At 53.7% G+C, this 21,248-nt stretch overlaps 1 protein-coding gene across 3 annotated transcripts in view; it reads right to left on the reverse strand.

The window, feature by feature from the left end:
• Positions 1-2,891: 2,891 nt before the first annotated feature.
• Positions 2,892-21,248, reverse strand: part of TNFRSF8 (TNF receptor superfamily member 8) — a 66,105-nt gene continuing 47,748 nt past the window's right edge. For 2 of the 3 annotated variants that reach the window (XM_024749672.1, XM_024749671.1), the window contains exons 9-15: positions 19,885-19,978; positions 19,448-19,593; positions 18,318-18,419; positions 18,130-18,183; positions 11,399-11,424; positions 8,330-8,519; positions 2,892-4,685 (exon numbers count right to left, since the gene is read on the reverse strand). In XM_024749672.1, the coding sequence (XP_024605440.1) occupies positions 4,441-4,685; positions 8,330-8,519; positions 11,399-11,424; positions 18,130-18,183; positions 18,318-18,419; positions 19,448-19,593; positions 19,885-19,978 (857 nt within the window). In that variant the 3' untranslated portion in view covers positions 2,892-4,440. The remainder of the gene's footprint in view (positions 4,686-8,329; positions 8,520-11,398; positions 11,425-18,129; positions 18,184-18,317; positions 18,420-19,447; positions 19,594-19,884; positions 19,979-21,248) is intronic. The other variant, XM_024749674.1, reaches the window with a different exon arrangement.

Genomic DNA, 21,248 nt, shown 5'->3' on the forward strand with positions numbered 1-21,248 from the left:
GGCTATGTGACAGTGGGTTGGTTGCTTAACCTCTCTGAGCCTCAATTCATAAAAGGGGGTACTGATACTCAGCCTATTTACATTTCAGTTATTGTTATGAAGCCCAAATATGTAAAGAATGTAGAAAGCCTTGGGCAATCTCTAAAGCTCATAAAATGCTACATATGATGAATATCGTTTACTGAACAGGAAATACGCCCAGCACCAGGCCAAGCTCTTTACCTGTCTTACTGATGAACCTCACAACCATCTTGGAAGATACTTATGACGTCCATTTCGAAGATTAGGAAACTGAAGTTAAAAGCGCTTTGAGAGCTTCACCTGAGGCCGTGTAGCTGGGAACTGCTTTGGCCTGGAGGTTGAACTCTAATGGGCCCATTCCTCCCCCGACATGGAAGCAGGGGTAATGAAATGGGACAGAGGCAGGTGCTGGAGGGCTAAGGAGGAAAGGGCGGGCCTCGATGCTAAAATGACCCACACCCCACACCAAAACACAAACGCCTCCAACCTCCAGGATCTTTTGGTTTGGTTTTTACTCTCCTGGAAGACACCCAAAGAAAGGGGAAACTGGACAGACTCCTCACTCCCGGTGGTGACATCAGCTGAGGGCCCAGGGCTGCAATGTTAACCAGGAATGTAGTCTCAGCTCTCTGCCCTTTCTGAGAAAACACATCCAACAGCTTCCTGGCTACCAGCAACGGCTGCCTCTTCAGCCCAGCTTCCCTCTGAATTAGGTCAAAACGGCCTTCGTGGGCCCTGGTTTGCCTTTCCTGCCCATTGCTGAGATAATACCAGGATGTTTATTGTTCTAATAGGAGGAAAATAGATATAAGGAGACTGATGTTCTTACAATATTTATGATAAACTCTAAGTGCCTTACAACGGCCCATCAGGCCCTCCAGGATCTGGCCCAGCTGGCAGTCCCGCTCACCTCCCGTTCCTCTCTGCCCTGATGACTATGCTTCTACAAGGCGGTGTGCTTCCTGAACCCCAGGACCGGGAGCGCCCCACCTCAAGGCCTTGGCATTTGTGGTCCCCCTGCGTCCTGCTTTCTCGGCATGCTTGCGGGCCCCCACCTCGCCCACCCATCATGTCACTCATGCGGAGTGCAAGTAGCCCTCCCTGACCACCTGGCTAGAGTCGGCCCTGCCCTCCAGACTCTCTGCCACAGTCCCGAGTGGGGCCCTCTGGTAGCACAGAGCACGATCCCACTCAAGAATGACCTTGTTCACTGATCTGGTTATGCGGTCCCGGACGGGTGGGGTGCAGGAGCCCAGGATGGGCTCGGCCGGCTGCTCCCTAAGGCCCAAGGAGCTGCCCTTGAAGCTTTTGATATTCTCACTTTGGCTTCCAGTCAAGGGTACTGACGCATTAAAGCGTTCTTCTCTGGCCCTACCTGTGAATCCCTCCCCCGACCCATCCTGGCCCCAACACCTCCCACCCCACACTTCCCCCACTGTTACATGGTAGAGGACAGGGAGAGTCAAGGAAGGGCTGGAGGAGAGAAGGCACACAAGGAACTGCGGCCAGAGAGCTGCCTCTCATCTCTGCACAGATTTTCATTTCTGTTCAGCTCAACAAATCAGGTCCCAATGACCGTGGGACAGAGAGGATGCCAGAGACACCTTTAGGCTCTCGTGGCTGGAGGGATGCGCTGCAGATTCAGGCCCTTGTCCTGTCTTAGGGATTGGCCCTGGCCTTAGAGATTCTAAGAACCTAGTGCAGTTTACAACCTACGAGACTGTCTTGGGAAACAACAGATTTTCTTCGAATGCAGTAGTTTCTGCAGGACGCTTATTACTTACTGTCACTCCCTGACTACAGCTGTTCGGGAAAAGGGGTGTGCCGGTTCCTTAGAGCCTGGGAACTGCTACCCTGGGCAGCAGGGGCCTTGTCTGTCTGCCCACCTGGACGTCAGAACAACCAGAGGTTAAGGAGGGGTCCGTCATCACTGGGCAGGGAAATTCGCTCTGGTTCTCGGATCGACCATGTGACAGGCAGTGGCTGGTTCAATGGCCAGGCTGGTTGTGAGGTCTGGGTGTGGACTGGAGTCCTGGGGGTGGGATGGGTGAGGTCTCCTTCTTCCAGCCACCAGGGGAGACATAGTCAGAGCGGGGCTTCAGGCTGGCTGCCTGTGGTGGAATGCAGGCCCCAGACTGCCCCTGAGTTGTGACCAGTTGTGAAATAGAATCCATCTTTTATGGCAAGGCAAGAAAAATTTAAACATAAGAATTCTTCTCTGCCCTTTGGCCTCCCCTCTCCCCGCACTGTGCATTGTGTATGTGCATTACGCATTGACCAAACCTCCCCCATCTGCAGGAACACCTGCTCAGCCATAAAGAGCAGCATTCTCCCGGCATCAACAGGACAGCTCCTGAAAAGAGAGCATTCCTTCCTGATCCTATAAGGGGTCACATGACCCACTGCCACGGGCTTAGATCTGGATTACATAAACTGTCAATAATACGTCATTGAATGTACAGCCCTGTCTCAAAAAACTTCTATAAACTGTGTCTTGACTTCCAATGGGTAGAACCATTCTCAGAGCCTTCTGAGATGCTCTTCCCGGGTAATAAGCCTCAAATTTGGCTCGAATAAAAATTTCCAATTCTTTCTTAGATCGACTGATTAAGTTTTCATTGACACCAGGGAGGCAGGCTGGAGCCTCCCAGCTCAGGCTCCAAGCCCACGACTCACATTCACCCCCGGTCCTCTCTGGGCTACCCAAGGCTGGGGCATTCACGCTGCTACTTTGTGACTCCCTTTTCCCCAGCTGTGAGGCTGCTGGGCCCAGCCCGGAGGGAAGATGGCGGTGGGGAGACCAGGGATGCCTCCTGCCAATAACCAAAGGGAGCCTTAGGACGAGAGAGCTTTATTCTGAGTAGCCTCAAAGGCCGGGCCTTGGAGCGACCAGGGAGTGGGAGTTCCACAGGGACAGGGTCTGCCTCCATCCACAGGGAAGAACCTCCAGCAGTGGGAAGGGCTGTCCCAGCAGGTAGGGGTCTCCCCGTCCCCAGAGGCTGGCAGCCTAGGTGTCTGGGGCAGAGAGGTAAAGGGGGAGCCGTTGTCTTGTGGGGAGAAGGACTGCTCGGACCCTTCTGCTCAGAGGTACTCAAATCTCAGGGAGAATTTCCTGAGCGTTATGATTGTTTTTTAAGGGAACTTATGAATTTTTAAAGGACCGAAGTTTTGTGAAGGGCCGTTGGGTGAGGGAGCCCTTGGGGGGTGGGGGTAGTGGCAGGAGGGAGCAGAGTCCTCACACTGTCCGGGCACAGGGGGTTTTGGTCATTGTCCGGACCACGTAAACTTCAGGTTCTGGTGTAAACGGTCTCTCACGGCATCCAGCCTCTCTCCAACTTTCCCCAAAACATCTGAGCGGTTTCAGAAACTACCCTGGTGAAGCCGGAGCCAGCCTCAACTTCCTCCAGAGACCAAGCAGGCTGGTGAGTAAACAGCAGCCTTGCCGGGGCTGGCTTCCAACGGGTAATTCCAGCAGTCTCCAGGCTGCCTGCAGCTCAGTGCCCCGGGGCCTCATCTGCCCACACTCCCTTTCCAAGACCACTTGTTTGTTGCCATGAGTCTGAGAGCCTTGGGGAGAGCAGGAAGAAGCCCCAGGTCAGGGCACTTGACTCCTCGGTGTAAAACGTAAAAATCCTGAAGCCCAGACTGAACTACGAAACACTCTTTCTTTTCCGGCAGAATGTCTGAGTGAAACCAAGTAGTTTTCTGACACCCACACCCCCATCATGGGTGCTGAGCGACCAGAGCCGAAGGCAGGGCCTGGCACCACCAGGATCTGTGCACGTGGCAGATCTGGGGAAGACACTTTGGTGGCCCGGGACAGAGCCCACGGTGCCCACAGAGCGGGTAAGGACCCAAGAAGGGCCCACAGTTGCCCTTCTCCATGCGGGGAGGGAGCCCCCCTGGGCGAAGCAGAGCAGGCCCTTCTCCAGGCAGCAGCTGGGTGGGCAGGGTCTCCGGCCAGGCAGGGGCACCACGGCTGCACAGAATCTGCAGGTCTCTGGGTCCCGAGAGGCCTCCTGCTGCGGGAACAGTGATGTGCGCTGGGCCCTGGGCCCACCGTGGAGGCTGCAGAACAGGGAAGGGCTGGCAGCAGCAGAATGCAGGGTGCCCAGGCCCTGCTGGCTGGCTGTTGCCCCAACACACAGCGCTGTTCAGATCCAGCCCCTTGGTTGTCTCTGCCGCACAGGTCCGGGCTCCCCAGGGTCTGGGTTGGGGGGCAGCTGGGTGGGGAGGCAGGTACAGATGAGCAGAACCTCCTGCGTTGATAGGCTGGGTCTACCCCTGGATGCTGGAACCTCACCTCAGGCCAGATGGGCCTCTGGCACCAGGTTGGTGCTACCAGCTTGGTGCCACCAGGGTCACCGTGGCCTCCCAGAGGCACCCAGCTGCCCTCTCAGCCCCAGCCCAGGCCAGGACTCATTTCCCAGAGGCGGTCGTGGGCAAGGGGTCCTCCTTCCCTTCCTCCTCCACCGAGAACATAACGTCCCCACAGCTGCCCGCCAGTGGTTCCGTCTCCTGCTCTGGGTAGTGGGGGGCATGGTCCACCTCCAGATCTTCCTCGAACTCGGGCCCTGCCGGCCCCACCGGGCCCTGGCCCTCAGGCACCTTGGCCTTCACGGTCCCCACAATCACGGTGTCAGCCTTCATGATGTAGATGTTCTCTGCAAGGCAAAAGGGTGGGGGAGATGAGACAAGAGCTCCAGCTGGATGGAAGCAAGGAGGCAGAGGAGGGTCCCAGTCCCAGCTCTGCCACTTTTGCTGTGTGGCCTCAGGCAGATGGCACAGCCTCTCTGATACACAGTAGGCCCCGCGCTGACTTCACAGGTATCCTGAGGGTCAAAGGAGATAAAACAGCTAGGAAATGTGTGCTGAGGGGTTAAGGCCTGGCCCACGTATAGGAAGTGCTTGTGATTTTCTCGACACTTCCGCCAAGATGGGGTAGAAGAAAAGACAACGGGGTTAGGAGAGAAAGGAAGCCGTGGGGAGAAATTGGAGAATGACATGGACACCAATAGCACCAGTGAACACTCGCAGAGTTTAGCCGGATGCCGTTCCAGATGCTTTTCACACATTAGCTCCCGAATCCTCACGTCACTTCCACAAGGTAGATAGTCTATCGTGATCCCCATTTACAGATAAAGAATCTGGAGCCCAGAGATGTTAAATGACCTGCCCAAGGTCACCAGGTAGTTAGTAGAAATCCCCAAAGAAACTCCACCCTGCCCAGCTGCCCTTTCAGTTCATATCCACGTGCCTAAAGCAGAAACCTGGGGTGGGGGGCGGGCGGTGGTGGCCAGGGGACAGCAACATGTCCTGGTTTGCCTGAGACGGTCCTACTGGCTTTAGTATTGAAAGTTCCACATCCCAGGAACCTCTTCGGTCTGGGCAAACCCAGACATGGTCACACCCTGCAGAAACCTCAACCCTGTTAATAATCACCAACAGCCTATGATCTGGACAGCTTTGCAGGGGCTGGTATAGCTTGACGTTTATTGCTTATTGCCATGTGCCTGCCTAGCACATAGGGCTGCTTGTGTGGCTCGCGTGGAAGAAAAAGCAGCCCAGCCTGTTAGAGGCATGATCCCCCACAGTCTGCTGACCACCTGCTACTAGGGCTTTGGAGCCTCAGGGGAGCTAAGTAAGGTGCCTAAGAAGCTGGGACGTGGGGAGCCTGGCCTTCACCCAGGTCAGCTAACTCCAAATAGCAGCAGCCCAGCTTCTGATGGCCTTGAGCTCAGGGCAGGGTGCGAGCTCCCAGCCGCTCAGCCCTGGAACTCTCTCTGGAGTCCGAATGGGGAAGCTCAAGAGGGAACTTGAGTGCTAGGGTGGGGCAGGGAGCTCGGGATCCCTGCCTCTCTGAGGAACCCAGTTACACCCCTCCGATTCAGGAACCCCCCAGAGATTCTGGGGGCCTCCACACGTTCAACCCCATTGCATAATGCCAGTTCTTCTGTTTTGGTCTTTGATACTTCCAGGATAGAGAGAAGTGTTCAAAATAGCAGTGAGAACTAGAGGGAAGGCTACAAGCGTGAAACAAGCTATGGGCTGGGAGCCCCCCCTACACCCCAAAAGAGAGAGCGTGGCCTCAAGCCACATACCCTCCATCAAGACCTGCAGGTCCTTTGCCCTGGGAACCTGACCAAAAGGGCTGGCAAAAGATGGGAGCCAGTGATGGTGAGGGACAGGGGACCCCAGGAGGTGAGAGAGAACACAGAGGAGGCCGCACAGTGCTAGAGGAGATGAGACAGACAGACAGACAGACAGGAGTAGGGGTGTGGAAGAAGAGGGGTGAGTTTGTCCAGGGAGAAGCAGCCAAAGCTGGGGGCCAGGCTGTGATCCCCTCACATTCCTCGGGTCCTGATTCCTCTAGCTCTATGCCCCATCACAGGGCTGCCCACTCCCAAGTTGGGAGAGGAGGGTCTTCCAGAAGTTGCTTGGACTTCCTGCCCCACCCAGGGCTCCAGAATCCAAGGAAGTTGTCCTGGACGGGGAGGGGGATGAAGATGAGGGGAAGGGGCTCCCCCTGCCCGGTGCCCAGGGGTAGAGGGGTAAAGTGGAACCAGAGTTTGGTCCCCTTGGGAACTGTACAAGGGGGTACTCCTCTAGGGAGGTGTCAGGAGAACAAAGGGCTCACCATCTCTTGAATGTCCCAAGAGAATCTCCAACCTGCTTACCAGCCAGGCTTACAGGCCAGGCTGCCCAAGCCCCAGCCCACCTGAGAGCCTGGTGCCTCCCTCCCCCTTCCCCCGCAAACACTCCCAGAGCCCCAGCCCTGTGGTTCCAGGCACTGCACTCAGCGTTGACTCAAATGTTCAAATTAGGACTTCTTAGGAAATTTGCAGGAGATGCTTTCAGTGGTATTTCCCAAAATACATTCTTTTCCAGTAAAACTTGCTGAAAGCTACAATTCCAAAAGTTTCAGTTTGGTGCTAAGGGTTCTGCCCTAAAGAGTTCTATCCACCAATCCCTGCCACACAAATGTGTAGGACGATCACAAATGCCTCTTTGGAATTACCTCAGTGATGGTTAACCCTCCAAAGACAGAGTTGGAGCCAATTAAGGCCCTGCCCCCGGGGAGCTAACAGCCAAGTGGATGGGGGTGGGGGTGGGGAAGGAGGCTGCAAACACACACTGCTGGGTGCTTAGGACACTAGGAGGGGAGGCCTGGGCTCTGGGGCCACACAGCACAGGGGCGTCTCCTAGACGGGAGAGTGGAGAGGGCAGGGAGGGCTTCCTGGAGGAGGAGGCAAATAAACAGGGTCCTCAGGACATCAAGAATTAACTAGATTCAAGGAGGTGGAGTTGGCTGTTTCAGGTGAGAAAGCAGCGCCCCCCGAGCTCAGAAGTGAGAAAGGGCTCCGGTGATTAGGAAACTGACATTGAGTGGGAGGAAGAAGCAGACCTGTGGGGTGGGGAGGCTGGCAAGCCTGGTGGGGAGGAGGCAGCTTAAATGCCAGAATAAGAAGCCTGGAATTCACCCTGCAGGTACCAGGGACCCCCTGGAGGGCTTCAAGCAGGGGTGTAATATGGGCAGGTAACCATTTTGGTAGAAACGTTCTGGTTGTAGCAGGGTGGAGAGGAGGGGGAGAGAGGCAAGGAGGCCTTCGGGAACGGAAGTTTCGTCCTGGCTGGAGGGTGGCTACAGTTCGGGGCGCGCTGGCCTCCGGGTTCCACTGCAGGGTACTGATGCGGACAGACGGGGGGTTTCGGAGCCTGCAGCCATGCTGTCACTTGGTAGCTGTGTGACTGGGAAAATCACTTCTCTCCCCTGAACCGCTGTTTCCCCAATTGGAAAAAGGAGGGAAAGACCCCATCCTCGGAAGGCTGTGTGACAAGAGGTGACGAGCGTGCCGTGCGCAAATGCGTCAGCCGAGCGGCAGCTCTTACTTCCCTGATGCCTCCCTCCATACCCCTCAGGGGCCCTTCGTTGGGGGCTGGGCTGGCGGTTACTTTCCCTCTAATCAGAGCAGGCACCAGGCAGGGGGAGCCCCACCCCCCAGGACGACTTCATGCACATCATTTCACGAATTTTCACGATGGGCTCCGTGAAGGCAGAACTCCTGCTATCCCTATTTTACAGAAATTTACACTGGGATGAAGAGGTGGAGGCAGCTGCTCCATACCCCCTGAGAATGGCTTAACTCCTTCACAGAAATTGTCTCCTACTCATGAGTGCCAGTGGAGGAACCCCTGCCTCTTCCTTGCTGGGCCTTCCGTCCTCAGGGTCTCTAGTCCCCGCTGGGGGCTCAGGGCCCATCTCTCCTGCCCCTGAGCACCCCTGGACCCCCCAAACAGGCCGACTCACCAATCCTGTTGTTGGTGTGCTCCGCGGTGCCTCGGGGCTCAGGAAGGTCCATGGAGGTGGAGGGGCTGCTGGCTGGGTTGGCCTCCAGCAGCTGCAGGCTCTCCAGGTTGGGGCAGGTCTCCACAGTTGGGGAGCTCATTAACCCCTGCTCCTCAAGGCCCGGCTCTGCCACCGATACCCTCCTGATCAGCTGCAGTGGGCACAGAGGAAATGGTGCTGATGGAGGATGCCCCAACCTCCCCCAGTCTCTGAGCTGGGGAACCCCTGTTTCTTCATCTCCATAGACCCCAATGAGTCTCCCTCTCTGCTTTAAAGCCGTCATGCGCTACCCTGGGCTTCTCAGCCTTGATAGCCTGACATACCTGAGTGTGGGACCCTGTGAGGTCACGTTGTTTTTAACTTGTACTAAATAATGATACCGTCAGCATTGCATACAATGCTTACCACGTGCGTGGCCCCTGACATGTGTTAATCCTTAACAACCACTCTACAAGGTGGCTAATATTAGCACCCTCCCCATTTTACAGATCAGGAAACTGAGGCACAGAAGAGTCAAGTAGGGGCTTCCCTGGTGGCGCAGTGGTTGAGAATCTGCCTGCTAATGCAGGGGACACGGGTTCGAGCCCTGGTCTGGGAAGATCCCACATGCCGCGGAGCAGCTGGGCCCGTGAGCCACAACTACTGAGCCTACGCGTCTGGAGCCTGTGCTCCACAACAAGAGAGCCCGCGATAGTGAGAGGCCCGTGCACCACGATGAAGAGTGGCCCCTGCTTGCCACAACTAGAGAAAGCCCTCGCACAGAAACGAAGACCCAACACAGCAAAAATAAATAAAAATTAATAAACTCCTACCCCCAATATCTAAAAAAAAAAGAAGAGTCAAGTAACTTGCTCAGCGTTAGTTGATAAGTGTCCGGCCAATGCTTGAACCCCACCCAGTATCTCACTTTGGAATCCATGCACGTTAGCCCCAGTCTACAGGTATCAGGTCCAGGCCCACCCCAACTCCCCTGCTCCTGGGACAGCAGCCTTTTATGATCACACTAATGTATTCTAAAAACAGTTACGTCTCAGGAAAATGTCGGTTTCGTTTTTCACTTTTCTGTAAGTGCCAAGGAGAAGTGCTCTTGTAAAATGTTCTAATGTAAATACCATTTACCTTCAGCCTTCAAAAGGGAATGAGTTTGAGTAAGGCAGAAAGTATAGCTACATAATCCTGAGTATTCTTTTTTTTTAATTTATTTATTCATTTTATTTTTGGCCGCACTGGGTCTTCGTTGCTGCGTGCGGGCTTTCTCTAGTTGTGGCGAGCGGGGCCTACTCTTCGTTGAAGTGCGTGGGCTTCTCATTGTGGTGGCTTCTCTTGTTGCGGAGCACGGGCTCTAGGCACGCAGGCTTCAGTAGTTGTGGCACGAGGGCTCAGTAGTTGTGGCTTGCAGGCTCTAGAGCACAGGCTCAGTAGTTGTGGCGCACGGGCTTAGTTGCTCCGCAGCACGTGGGATTTTCCTGGACCAGGGCTCGAAACCGTGTCCCCTGCATTAGCAGGTGGATTCTTAACCACTGCGCCACCAGGGAAGTCCCCTGAATATTCTTTTAAAATAATTTGAAGTCCAAAAGATGGCATTCTTGAACATGTTACTATTAATGCTTTGGCCCACATGGCCAAAAGATATTTGATTATCTTATAAATCGCTAAATACCTTTTCATGAAATTTCTTGGCCTTATAACAGCAACCTGTCTGACCCAAGCATGTCTAAATGTGACCTCCCATGATTTGAACTTGTATTGTGGTTCCATCTATTATGTTTAAAGATAAAGGATGGAAACCGTTCTCATGTACGAAAATTTGAGTTAAAAGAAAATAACAGGGCTTCCCTGGTGGCGCAGTGGTTGAGAGTCCGCCTGCTGATGCAGGGGACACAGGTTCGTGCCCCGGTCCGGGAGGATCCCACATGCCGCGGAGCGGCTGGGCCCATGAGCCATGGCCGCTGAGCCTGCGCGTCCGGAGCCTGTGCTCCGCAACGGGAGGGGCCACAACAGTGAGAGGCCCGCGTACCGCAAAAAAAAAAAAAAAGAAAGTAGCAGAGAACTGATAAGTGGAAAAGAAAAAACGCGGGCGAACCATACACAACTGAGACCCAGCCCATATGGTGTGCTTTGTCCTGCTCCCCCCCTCAGCTGCGGAGGGCAGTGCCCCTGCTCACCCCCCCACACTGGTCCCCGCGCTGCCCCTGGGAGGCTGGGCACAGAGCAGGGCGCCAGGACAAGCCCAATGAGGGCCTGGTGTACGCACCGCATCTTGGGTGGTTGCAGGACCAGCAGGAACATGTGCAAAGCCCCCAGCCCAGCGCCTGCACACGGCGAGCGCTTCATAAAAGGCAGGTGAAAATGCTCTTGCTAGGAGGCAGCTCAGGGTAACAGTTCAGAGCACCAGCTTCGGAGTCACACAAACCAGGCCTCAGAGCCTAGCTGAGCTATTTTCCAACCGAGGAAGCACCTTTCCTGTCTGGGCCCCCGTTTCCTCTTCTATACAGTGGGACAACAGTACCAACCTCTGTGTTTTGTAAGGACTACCCAGAACAACTTCCAGAAAGCACGAAGCCAGGTGCCTGGTGCAGCGTAAGTGCTCCACATGGGAAAAGCTCAAGTTTCAGAAGTTTGTGCTGCTGATTCGACATCCCAGCTTTGAGGACGAGACTCACGGAGGAGTGATGGAGAAAGGGGGAATGAACACAGCCTTCCCTCTGACCACACCTGGCACCCACATGGCCAAAACCAAACCCACTGTCTGGCAGGCCCTTCTGGAAGTCCCCGGCAGGATGAGCCAGGAACCAAGGCTGCTGTCTGGGGTGGGGCTCTGCATCCTCCGCCAGGGCCTGGCTCAGGCCCCACTGTGCTCAGCGCTCCCTGCGTGGGGCAGACCCGGCCTGAACTTGCAGGGGAACCTGCACCTGGGCCCTGGGAGGGCTGGGATCCACGGAGCCGCTCTCAGAACCAGCAGATCTGCTAGGGAAGGAGTCAGAGTTAGGGGCACAAAGCTGGGGTGGAGACAAGGGAGGGGCTACTTACTGTCGGGTTCCTCCCGGGCCTGGAATCTGCAAAGAACAAAAGAGCAGTGACTTCACCAAGGTGGGTCTGGCAGCTGCCTGGCCCTGCCCCCCCCCCACCTGTGGGCAAATGCCCCCTCCGCTGCCCCCAGGGTGGCAGCTGGTGCCTCGTTCAGACCTGGAGAGTAGTGGACGGGTTTCAGGCCCAGGGCACAGGGGCTCACTTCCCAGCGGCAGCCAGAGAACGGGGGAGTCACCTCTCTTCCAGCCACCAAGCCCCTCAGCACACCGGACCCCTGCACAGCCCTCCCACTCCCACACATGCACAGGACTGGTTCAGGACGAGCGTGCACCCCAGCTGGAACCGAAGACACTTCTGCTGGGTCAGAAGTTGGTCTGCGGCTGCTGCTACCACCTGGTGGCCCCCAGGGGCTGGAGAGGCCAGAACGGCCCGGAGCACCATGTGAAACTCACACGGAGGACCCCTAGGCGATAGAGAGCGGGTGACAGGTCCTGAGGACCTTTTCTTAGACCTGCATGGGACATGCCTAAAGCCAGTGGACCCCGGAGCCCTTTTGGCTCAGGCCAGCGTGAGTTCGGTTTTCTATCACGTGTGCCTGAAATAGCCCACGTGACCGGTCTGACCGTTCATCCCACCCTCTGGTGGGCTCAGTATGCAATGACCCTTAGGGCACAACCCTTTTCTTCTCATCCCAAACCCCACCCTCCTCTCCAACTTTCCTCTCGTATTAAACTGGGCTCCGGGTCATGGTCAAGTATATGCTGACATTTAATCACGGCCCAGTGGCCACCTGGGAAAGCTGGAGATGGTACCAGGCGCCTGTCTAAGCCAGGGCGAGTCAACTCCTAGGAGCTGACCGTCCTCTGGGGGCACACGGCCTCTTAAGACTCCCGAAGAAATCACCTACAGAGACTTGGCTTTTGTTGCTATTCGGTGTGCACACCTAACCAGAGAAACCTCGTGAAAAGAGGCCAGCGTGCCAGCTAAGTCACCTCTGGAAGACCGTCTGACCTCAGCCCCTCTAGGAAATGAGCATCCCCGAATCCTAGCAGAGACGCTCACTGGAGGCCGACTGACCACGAAAACACAAGACGGGCAGTTTGAACCTGCTGTGTGGACACCAGGTCAGTCTGGAGGACACTCTTCCATGTCCCCTTTAAATGACCATCAGCAGGTAAAGTGTCTAAAGGGGAAATGGATCAGAATAATGGTCAAAAGAAGCACATGTGTAAAATGACACAATTCTTGACTCTCGATTTAACAAATCTGGTAACTGCTGTTGCCAGCAGAGTGGTCACCTTGCGAGGCCGTGGCCCCTCCCACGAGGCAGCCACTGTCCATCGCCGGAGCCAGCACTTTGAGAAACACTGTCTGGCCTGAGGCACATTCTTTTAAAGGATGTCAGTGAAGCCAAATCTTCGTCCTTTGAGAGTGATTTTGACTTTTGCCAACAGCCAACTGTCATTTGGCAGCAAGTCTTGGGGGGAAAAAAGGGTGTGACAAAGTAACAAGACAAAAGAAATTAAAATGATAAAATGCAGTCTTGGAGAGGATGCGGGTAAACAGGAACACAGCTGCTGATGCCTATGAACCGGTTTCCTCTTTCTCAAAAGCCGTCGGGCAATGAAAACTTCACACACTTTGACCCAGTAATCCCTCTTCAGGGACACACCCTCAGGAAATAACCCGAAGGAAAGCGACCAGCCTGTGCACAGCGGTGCAGTTTCTAATAACCAAAAAGTGGGAAACAAGACAGGTGCCAAACAATAAAGCAGCTTAGCAGTCCTTCGTCGCAGGCCTTCCTAGCAGTGAAACCCCAGCATGACATCTTTCACCTTTCCCAGCCTTTAGTTCTCTCGTTTGGAAAAGGGGACAGGTCATGCCAACTTTGGAGGGTTTTTATGACGATTAAATGAGATCTCAAAAGTGAAGGTGCCCAGGGATTAACCATGTTGAGAGCAGAACCCTTGATATGTTGTGATGAAAATAACACTGAACCCATATGGTCTTCCTCTCCCAAACCCACAACTCCAATCTAATCAGGAGAAAGACACTAGGCAAACTCCAAGCAGAGAGCCATCCTACAACTTAACCGACAAGCGAGTTGTAGGATGTGCCTTAACTCCTCAAACTGCCAAGGTCAGCAAAAACAAGGAAAGCCAGAAACTGTCACAGGCCAGATGGGCCTAAGACATGATGACTAAAGGTAATGTGGTGTACTGGGTGGGATCCTGGAGCAATGAGAGGACATTAAGCAAAACTAAGTAGATCTGAACAGAGTATGGACTTTAGTTAATACAATAGTAATGTATCAGTATTGGTTCGTTTATTGTGACAAACTTACCGCACTGATGTAAGGTGCTCATGATAGAGGAAACTGGGTGTGGGCTATACGGAAACTCTCTGTACTAACTTCTCAAATTTTCTGTAAGTCTAAAACTTCTCTAAAAAATGAAGTCCAATTAGAATTTTTTAATTAAAATGTTTAAAAGGGAAGGTGACCGGGATGCCGCCTAGCACATAGGGGCCCCAGGATACTCCAGTGGCTTGGCAACTCCATCACACTGAAAAGAAAACCAGCATTCGATACTGACTCTCGGAAACAAGCATAAAATAACATCGAGGTGAAAAGGTAGAATCCGGAGGGCACCAACATCGGCCTACAGGCGTGTTACAACCCTCATGTGTACTTTGATAAAGACCTAGAGCAAATCGTGCCAAGTACAGAGGTCAGATTTCGTAAGTGCTTTTCCCCTAAAATGTTGCTTCAGTCCACTGTCTTCACTTATTGGTATCCTTGCTCTTTGGAATAAGAACAATTTTCTCATAAAATATGTCCAGCATCCCAGGATACAAGTCCAGGGACACACGCACTGGACATCGGTGGGCCCCTCCTCCCTCAGGGAGAAGTGCCTGGTTTCCCAGGGCTTCTCTGAGGGCTGCTCAAGCCAAGCACGTGGGTTCTGATACCCAAGTTATCCATCCCTTCCATTCCCATCGCTCTTCCCTTTCAGTCCCATCCCCTCTCTGGCCTGGGGTCCCAGCTTCTGTGGAAAGCAGAACAGACCCAGGGAAGGCGTTTGGCAACAAGCACCCCTAGATTCAAATCCAGGACAGGGCAGGGAATTACAAGCTAAGCTGGGAATATCGTAGAATAAAGCAGTGCTCCAGTGAATTCCCTGGCGGTCCAGTGGTTAGGACTCGGCCCTCTCAATGCTGAGGGCCAGGGTTCAACCCCTGGTTGGGGAACTAAGATCCCACAACTCTCCCATCTCGGCCAAAAAAGGAAAAAAGAAGAAAGAAAGAAAGAAAGGAAGGAAGGAAGGAAGGAAGGAAGGAAGGAAGGAAGGAAGGAAGAAAGAAAAAGAGAAAGAAAGAAAGAAAAAACAAGTGCTCCAAACACAGAAGGATGGGGACAGAAGGACACAGCAGCCAGCTTGAAGGGGCCCCCACTTTCCCTAACCTGGGAAAATGTGAACATCAAGTTGAGTAATGATGGCAGTACAGTAAGAGAGGAATCCATGAGTCCAGACAGACATACATACAGAAATGGAGCAAAGTTGATGAGGCACCTGTTATTCATAGAGCCTCAGTACTTAGCAATAACCACGGAGGAAAGAGGACTTCACGGTGGAGAAGCCTGGCAGACACCACCCTAATCAAGGGCTCGTGGTGAACACGGCGGGGAAGGGACAAAGGGAAACCTGGCGGGGTGGATGACCCACTCCTGGGATCCTCCCACCAAAGACGCACCACCTGAGTCCAAGCGTGAGGAAACGTCAGGCAAACCCAAGGTGAGGGCCAGCCACAGAATCACTGGTGGAATCTTCCAAAGTGGCAAGGTCATGACCGGGAGGGAAATACAGACTGGAGGGGACACGAGACCCAATCGCCAAATGCAGTACGAGACTCTGAACTGCATTCTTTTGTTCTATACGACATTATTTGGATCAATGAAGAAACTTGAGTGGGGTCTGAGAATTAGTTGGTGGTGATGCATCAAAGTGAATTCTCTGATTTTGATGGTTTGAATACAGTCGTGTGAAATACACACTCAGGTACTCAGGGATGATACGGCATTATGTCAGTAAGTTACTCTCAAATGGTTCAAAAAAAATAAGTTCTCTGCACCGTCCTTGAGACTTTTCTGTACGTTTGAAATTGTTTCAAAACAAACAAAAACTTTTTCCAACTTAAACCTGCCTGTAGTAGCAGATAAAGTGATGACTATAGTGTCCTTTAAAATGAAGGGTTAAAAGAATTTCAATCAGTGTTTCTCAACCAGGAGTGACATTCCCCTCCAGGGGAAATTTGGCCATACCTGGAGACATTTTTGGCTGTCACAGATGGGAGGAGCTACTAGTATCCGGGGTGTCTAGAGACCAGGGAACTGCCTGACATCCTGTAACGCACAGGACAACTCGCTTGGCAAAGAATGATCCCATGCAGATGTCAACAGTGCCAAGGGTGAGACCCTTTATGCAAAAATCTCACCACCACCACCAACAACAAAATCCTGGTTGGTCGTACTGCTCATTAATCAAGTGGCCTTAAACAAGTTCCTTCATCTTCCTGTGCCTCAGCTTTCTCATCTGTGAAATGGGGATAACAGTGGGCACCTCACAAGGAGGAGTAAAATGAGAACACGTGTGTGCCTGTCACCAAGTCAAATCCATTCAGAGATGGGGGTGAGCATCAAAGGGGCATCTGCCCAGATTGCTGACGCACGGCTTACCGCACCAGGGGCTCCCCCAGCCCTGGAGCTCCGGGACCGGGAGGGCTGGGGCAACCATTTCCATCCCGCTCGCCTTTAGTCATTTGAGCAACTGATGCTGGTCTGAAAGCTCGGGAGGGCAGTTTCCGTACCCAGCACAGGGCCAATAGGAAGTGCCCCACAGAGACATGAAGGAGCAGACGAGTGAATAAAGGCTCCTGCACCCTTCCAGCCCCCACTGCATCCACCCCGCTCAGTCCATACGCATCCTGCCCCCTGCGGCACCTCCTTCCCTCTCGGGCCTGGGAACCAGACCCCCAGGGACCCACCGGAAGCCAGTGGGCCAGAAACGGCCCCAAACAGAGTGGCCACCACTGAGCCCCAGGCTTGGTTCCTGGTAGGTCTGGTTTCTTAAGGGAAGGTGCTTTCTGTCTTTCTTGCTCTCTCTCTGTCTTGTGTGTGTGTGTGTGTGTGTGTGTGTGTGTGTGTGTGTGTGTGTGTGACAAAACTGCTATCACGGAGGTTTGAAGAAAAAAAATAAACTGACAGCAATGGAAACTCTAATACTAGAAAAATGTCAAGAAAGCAAACGCGGGTTTCAGTGAGACACTGAGCCTGACAGCTCACGGAAAAAGGCTTGAAATTGTCAAAACACAAAAACCCCCCTTGCGAAGGGAACGCAAGCACCTGCTTGTGAAACTCATCAAATCCAAAACATGCCTCACCGGACTGTGTTCAGGGGCCCAAGTCAGAAACCGTGCTATGGCAAGTCTCTCCATGGGGCCTGGGGACCTGGGGGGCAGGGTCTGAGTTGACCACTGGGCTCCAGGGTGGGCACTGGGTGGTAGACAACCTGGTGGGGAGGAAGGAAGGGGGGGCAGGACTGAGCCCTCTACAAACAAGATCGGCCGCCTCCAGGACCAGCGGCTGAATCTGGTGTGGCCCCTACAGGTGGTGTGGCCCCGGGTCTTGTCTCTTCTTTACGGAACGAAGAGCATCACCTACCTCCCCTGGGGCTCCTCAGTCAGTGAGTCCCTTTGCGGGAGCCTGCCTTGAAACCAGAAAGGGAAGTTCAGACCATTTGTGTCCACTCCTTCCCCTGTGGTCAGGGCCTGTACACAGTAGGTGCTCAATCAATGCTTGTGACATGCTGAGGAGGACGTTGCCCTGCCTTGAAAGAGGCTGCCCAGAGGAAAGGAGACACTTGGCACAAGATGGCTGGGGTCCCCTCCCCCGAGGTGAGAGCTGAAAGAGTCTGCTGCCTGGATGGGTGGAGCATGGAAGGCTGCCTGGAAGAGGTGGCTTGGAGGCTGGCCAGGGATCGGAGAGAGAAGTTCAGAAAAACGTAGAACTCAGGAAGGCCTGGGACTCCTGCTGAGGAAAAAGGCCCCAGACACGGGGGCGGGCATCAGCAGACAGCAGCCACTATGTGCTGAGCTCTGACTACGTGCAGGAGCCCCACACAGCACTTAGCAGGCCCATCGCGACGGATCCACACGCCCGCCCTCTGAATTAGGCCCCACTGTTCCCATTTTACAGATGAAGAAACCGAGACACAGAGGAATTAAGTAACTCACCCAAGGTCATGTAGCTCATAAGGGGCAGAATCAGGATTCTAGCCCTGTCAGCCTACACCCACCCCCACCCCGACCCCTATGCCCTCAGCTGCCAGCAGGAGGGAGGGAGTGAGAGGAGGAAGGGAGGAATGGGGAGGGGAAAATAATAGGGAGGCTGGGAAGGGGCGACAGAGAGAAGAGAGGAAGGGAAGGCCTCTCCTGAGGGCACAATAGAGGCAAGAATGGAGGATAAGGTGGATTTTTGAAACTTCATCCGACGCCGAGCAGGACATGTCACAGAGTTTCCACCCACATTATATTCCCATCACAGATGAGGTTGCATAGAAAGGAGGAGCAGCTTATGGGAACCCCTACAGAGGGAACCCCGAGGGAGATCCAAACCCACGGTCCAGAGCTGCTGTGTAGCTGCACGTAGCCCCTTTGGACCTCTGGACACTCACCCACTGGCTCCAGCTTGGGCTGGAAGTTCTGGACTGGGTAGCACAGGTGGAGCTCTGAAACGACAACGGGAGGAAGGCTAGGGAGGCCAGCCTCAGACAGCCTCAGCGGGCAGGGTGGGAGAGGGACCCAGGCCAGGCTAGGACAGAGCACCCTGCCCTCCCAAGGCCCCAAGGACACATGCACTCACTCTGCCCCATCCACTTCCTGCAGTCCCTCCGGTGGCACAGGAGAAAGGAGCCAAAGCTGACGACCACCACCAGTGTCAAGATCACCCAGAAGAGCACAGGTCCTGGAACACAGAGGCGCCCTGCACTCTCGCCTGCCCTGGCACTGGTGGCCCCCGAAGTCTGCATCATGGCGGTGAGCCGGGGCCCTACAGCAACCACACAGGACAGCCCTCGCCCCAGACTACTTCCTCCTGGACACAGACTCTACTGTGGCTGACAGGACCTGGTCCTTTGCCAAGCCAGGACAGAAACCCAGATCCCGTCTCTATCTATTTTGTCCAGCGCTTACCCACCTGTCCTTCCTCACCTGGCTCTAGGAAGCGCATTAGGCCAGGCCAGGGGGACTCCAGAGCCCACGCTCTTAACCACTATCTGGATATATTTCTTTACCACTTAATACTTAACTTGCTTTGCTACTTTTGAAAATCAATATAGAATTATTATTCTTTAAAGTCCATTTTTAGATGTTAAAAAAGTAGCATGTGCCAGATACGCGCTTCTCAAACATTCCTGTGCATATGAGTCTCCTGGGGACCATGTTCAAATGCGGATTCTGATTCGGTAGTCTGGGGTCGGGCTGGTAATTTGCTTTTCTAGAAAGTTGCCGATGGTGCCAAATCCAGGACCTCTTTGAGCGCCGCTGGCCTGAGAACTACTGCCACCTAGTGTCTAAGAGTAGAACTGCAAGTCCTAAGACGCATGGTACTTAGAGCGACCGTCTAAGGGGAGCGGGTAAGGCTCACGTGTACTGGACACTGCTTACTACCCTGCATGGTATATGCTGTTACAACGTTACAGGTGATGAAGCTCAGAAGAAGTAAGAAACTAGTCAAGGTCATGAAATCAGTCACCAAATATTTTCTGAGCAGCAATTATGGGCCATGCGGGTGAATAAAATCCCTGCTCAGAAGAATTAAGGAATCATCTCTAGCGAGTGACAGAGTCACAGCCCCAGATCAGGAAACCGGAGACCTGGGGTCAGGCTTGGTCCCTCCCGCCTCCAACCAAGTGGATGTTGTCGCCTAGTGAGAACCCTCCCTCCTTGTGGTCCCCAGGGAGGAAGGCCCTGCTTCATGGGGGTGGTCATTACCTGAAACCAGAGTGGGCTTCCCTGTGGAGGAGAAGGATATAGGAGTGCTGGTTGAGATAGAGGCGCGTCCCCGCACGTGGGTGACGTCCCCTCCACGCTCCTTACCGGTCAGGGAGTCGGCCAGGGAGATCAGGGAGGGGGTGGGGCTGCGGGGAGAGAGGCCAGAAGTAAGAAGGACAGTCAAGATGGAAAAGGAGGCCTGAGACCCCAGGTCCCCTGCCTACAGCCTCTGCCAGGCACTTTGAGGGCAGGGCCTGGGTTTCTAGGCCTTCAGGGCTTCCATGGTGGCAACACAGACCTAGGCCCACATTCTCCAAAATGACTTGTGGGCTTGGCCCAGAGATCTATCCCAAGCCCCACTTCCACTCCCAGCCGGCTGCCCCCCAGGCATCCCCTGGGTATGCAGAGCAAATGGAGAGAGGGAGCCAAGGAGTCACCTGGCGGGCACCCCGCTGTCCTCTGCGTTGGTGCTGCAGTTAGAGTGGGTCCCCGGGGGAGGTGGCTCATAGGTGGTGTCCCTCTCAGCCGTACCTGCAGGTTAGAATTGGTACCAAGGATGGTTACCAAAGGGGAAAGGGGGGAGGGAGGGGTAAACTGGGAATTTGGGATTAACAGATACACACTACTATATTTAAAATAGATAAACAGCAAGGACCTACTGTATAGCATGGAACTATATTCAATATCTTGTAAATGAACTATACTTCCATTTTTAAAATTAAATTTAAAAAAAAAAGGAATCAGTGCCAAGGAGCCCTACCCATCTGGACTAGTGACGTCCAGGGAGGTAGCAGCATGGGGCGGGAAGGATACTGCAGCCAGGCAGACCCAGGTCTGTGTCCTGGCTCTGTCTCCTCACTTCCTCTCTCCCTCCCTCCTCGCTTCCCTCCACTGTAACAGCCCTTTATTCAGCACCTACTATGTACTGGGGACTGTGCTGGGAGCTGGGACAGAACAGTGAGCAAAACAGACAAGATCCCCACCCCTGGGGGCCCACCGGCTGGTGGGGCTCACAGACTCAGGCGTCACACGAAGGCAGGTGGGGTCCCAGTAATGGGAGACTTGACCTCATCTGACCAGGGAGGCTTCCCTGAGGAAGGGATTGCTGGGATGTGAGTAAGGGTGGGGATTTCTAAGCAGAGGAAATAGAAGGTGGGGAGAGGGAGGAGATGGCTCATAGCAGCATTCTTCATAGAAGTCAAAGAAGTGGAAACCACCCAAACGCCCATCCGCTGGAAACAGATGAACAAAATGTAGTAGACGTGTACATTAGAATATTGTTTTGGCAATAAAAGGAATGAAGTACTAATACAGCTACAGCATGGATGAACCTCGAAAGTGTTATGCTCAGTGAAAGAAGCCAGACACAGAAGGATGCATATTATGGAAATGTCCCCAAAACCCTAATCTAGAGGAACAAGAAAGTAGATTAGTGGTTATCCAGGCTGGGGGTGGGCATGGGATTGACTGACCCATGCCCTACAAGGGTTAGGGTTAGTCAACTAACTAACCTACAAGGTTTCTTAGAAGGCGGTGATAATTTCACAACTTTGTAAATTTCTTTAAAATTACTGAACTGTATACTTAAAACTAGTAGATATTATGGTATGTAAATTAGACCGCAATAAGGCTGTTTTAAACACTGGGTCTTTCTCCCCAAAGTGATGGTTTTAATTAGCAACAGGATGGGATAGGTGTGGTAGATTGCATGGTGGTCCCACCTCTGTATCCTGCCCCACATCCACACCCTTTGCCAGGTGAATCTGCGGCTCCTTCAGGTCAAGGCAGGTGTCTGTGCGTC

The sequence above is a fragment of the Neophocaena asiaeorientalis genome, unplaced genomic scaffold (assembly GCF_003031525.2).
Source record: "Neophocaena asiaeorientalis asiaeorientalis breed wild unplaced genomic scaffold, Neophocaena_asiaeorientalis_V1.1 scaffold275, whole genome shotgun sequence".
NCBI lineage: Eukaryota > Metazoa > Chordata > Mammalia > Artiodactyla > Phocoenidae > Neophocaena > Neophocaena asiaeorientalis.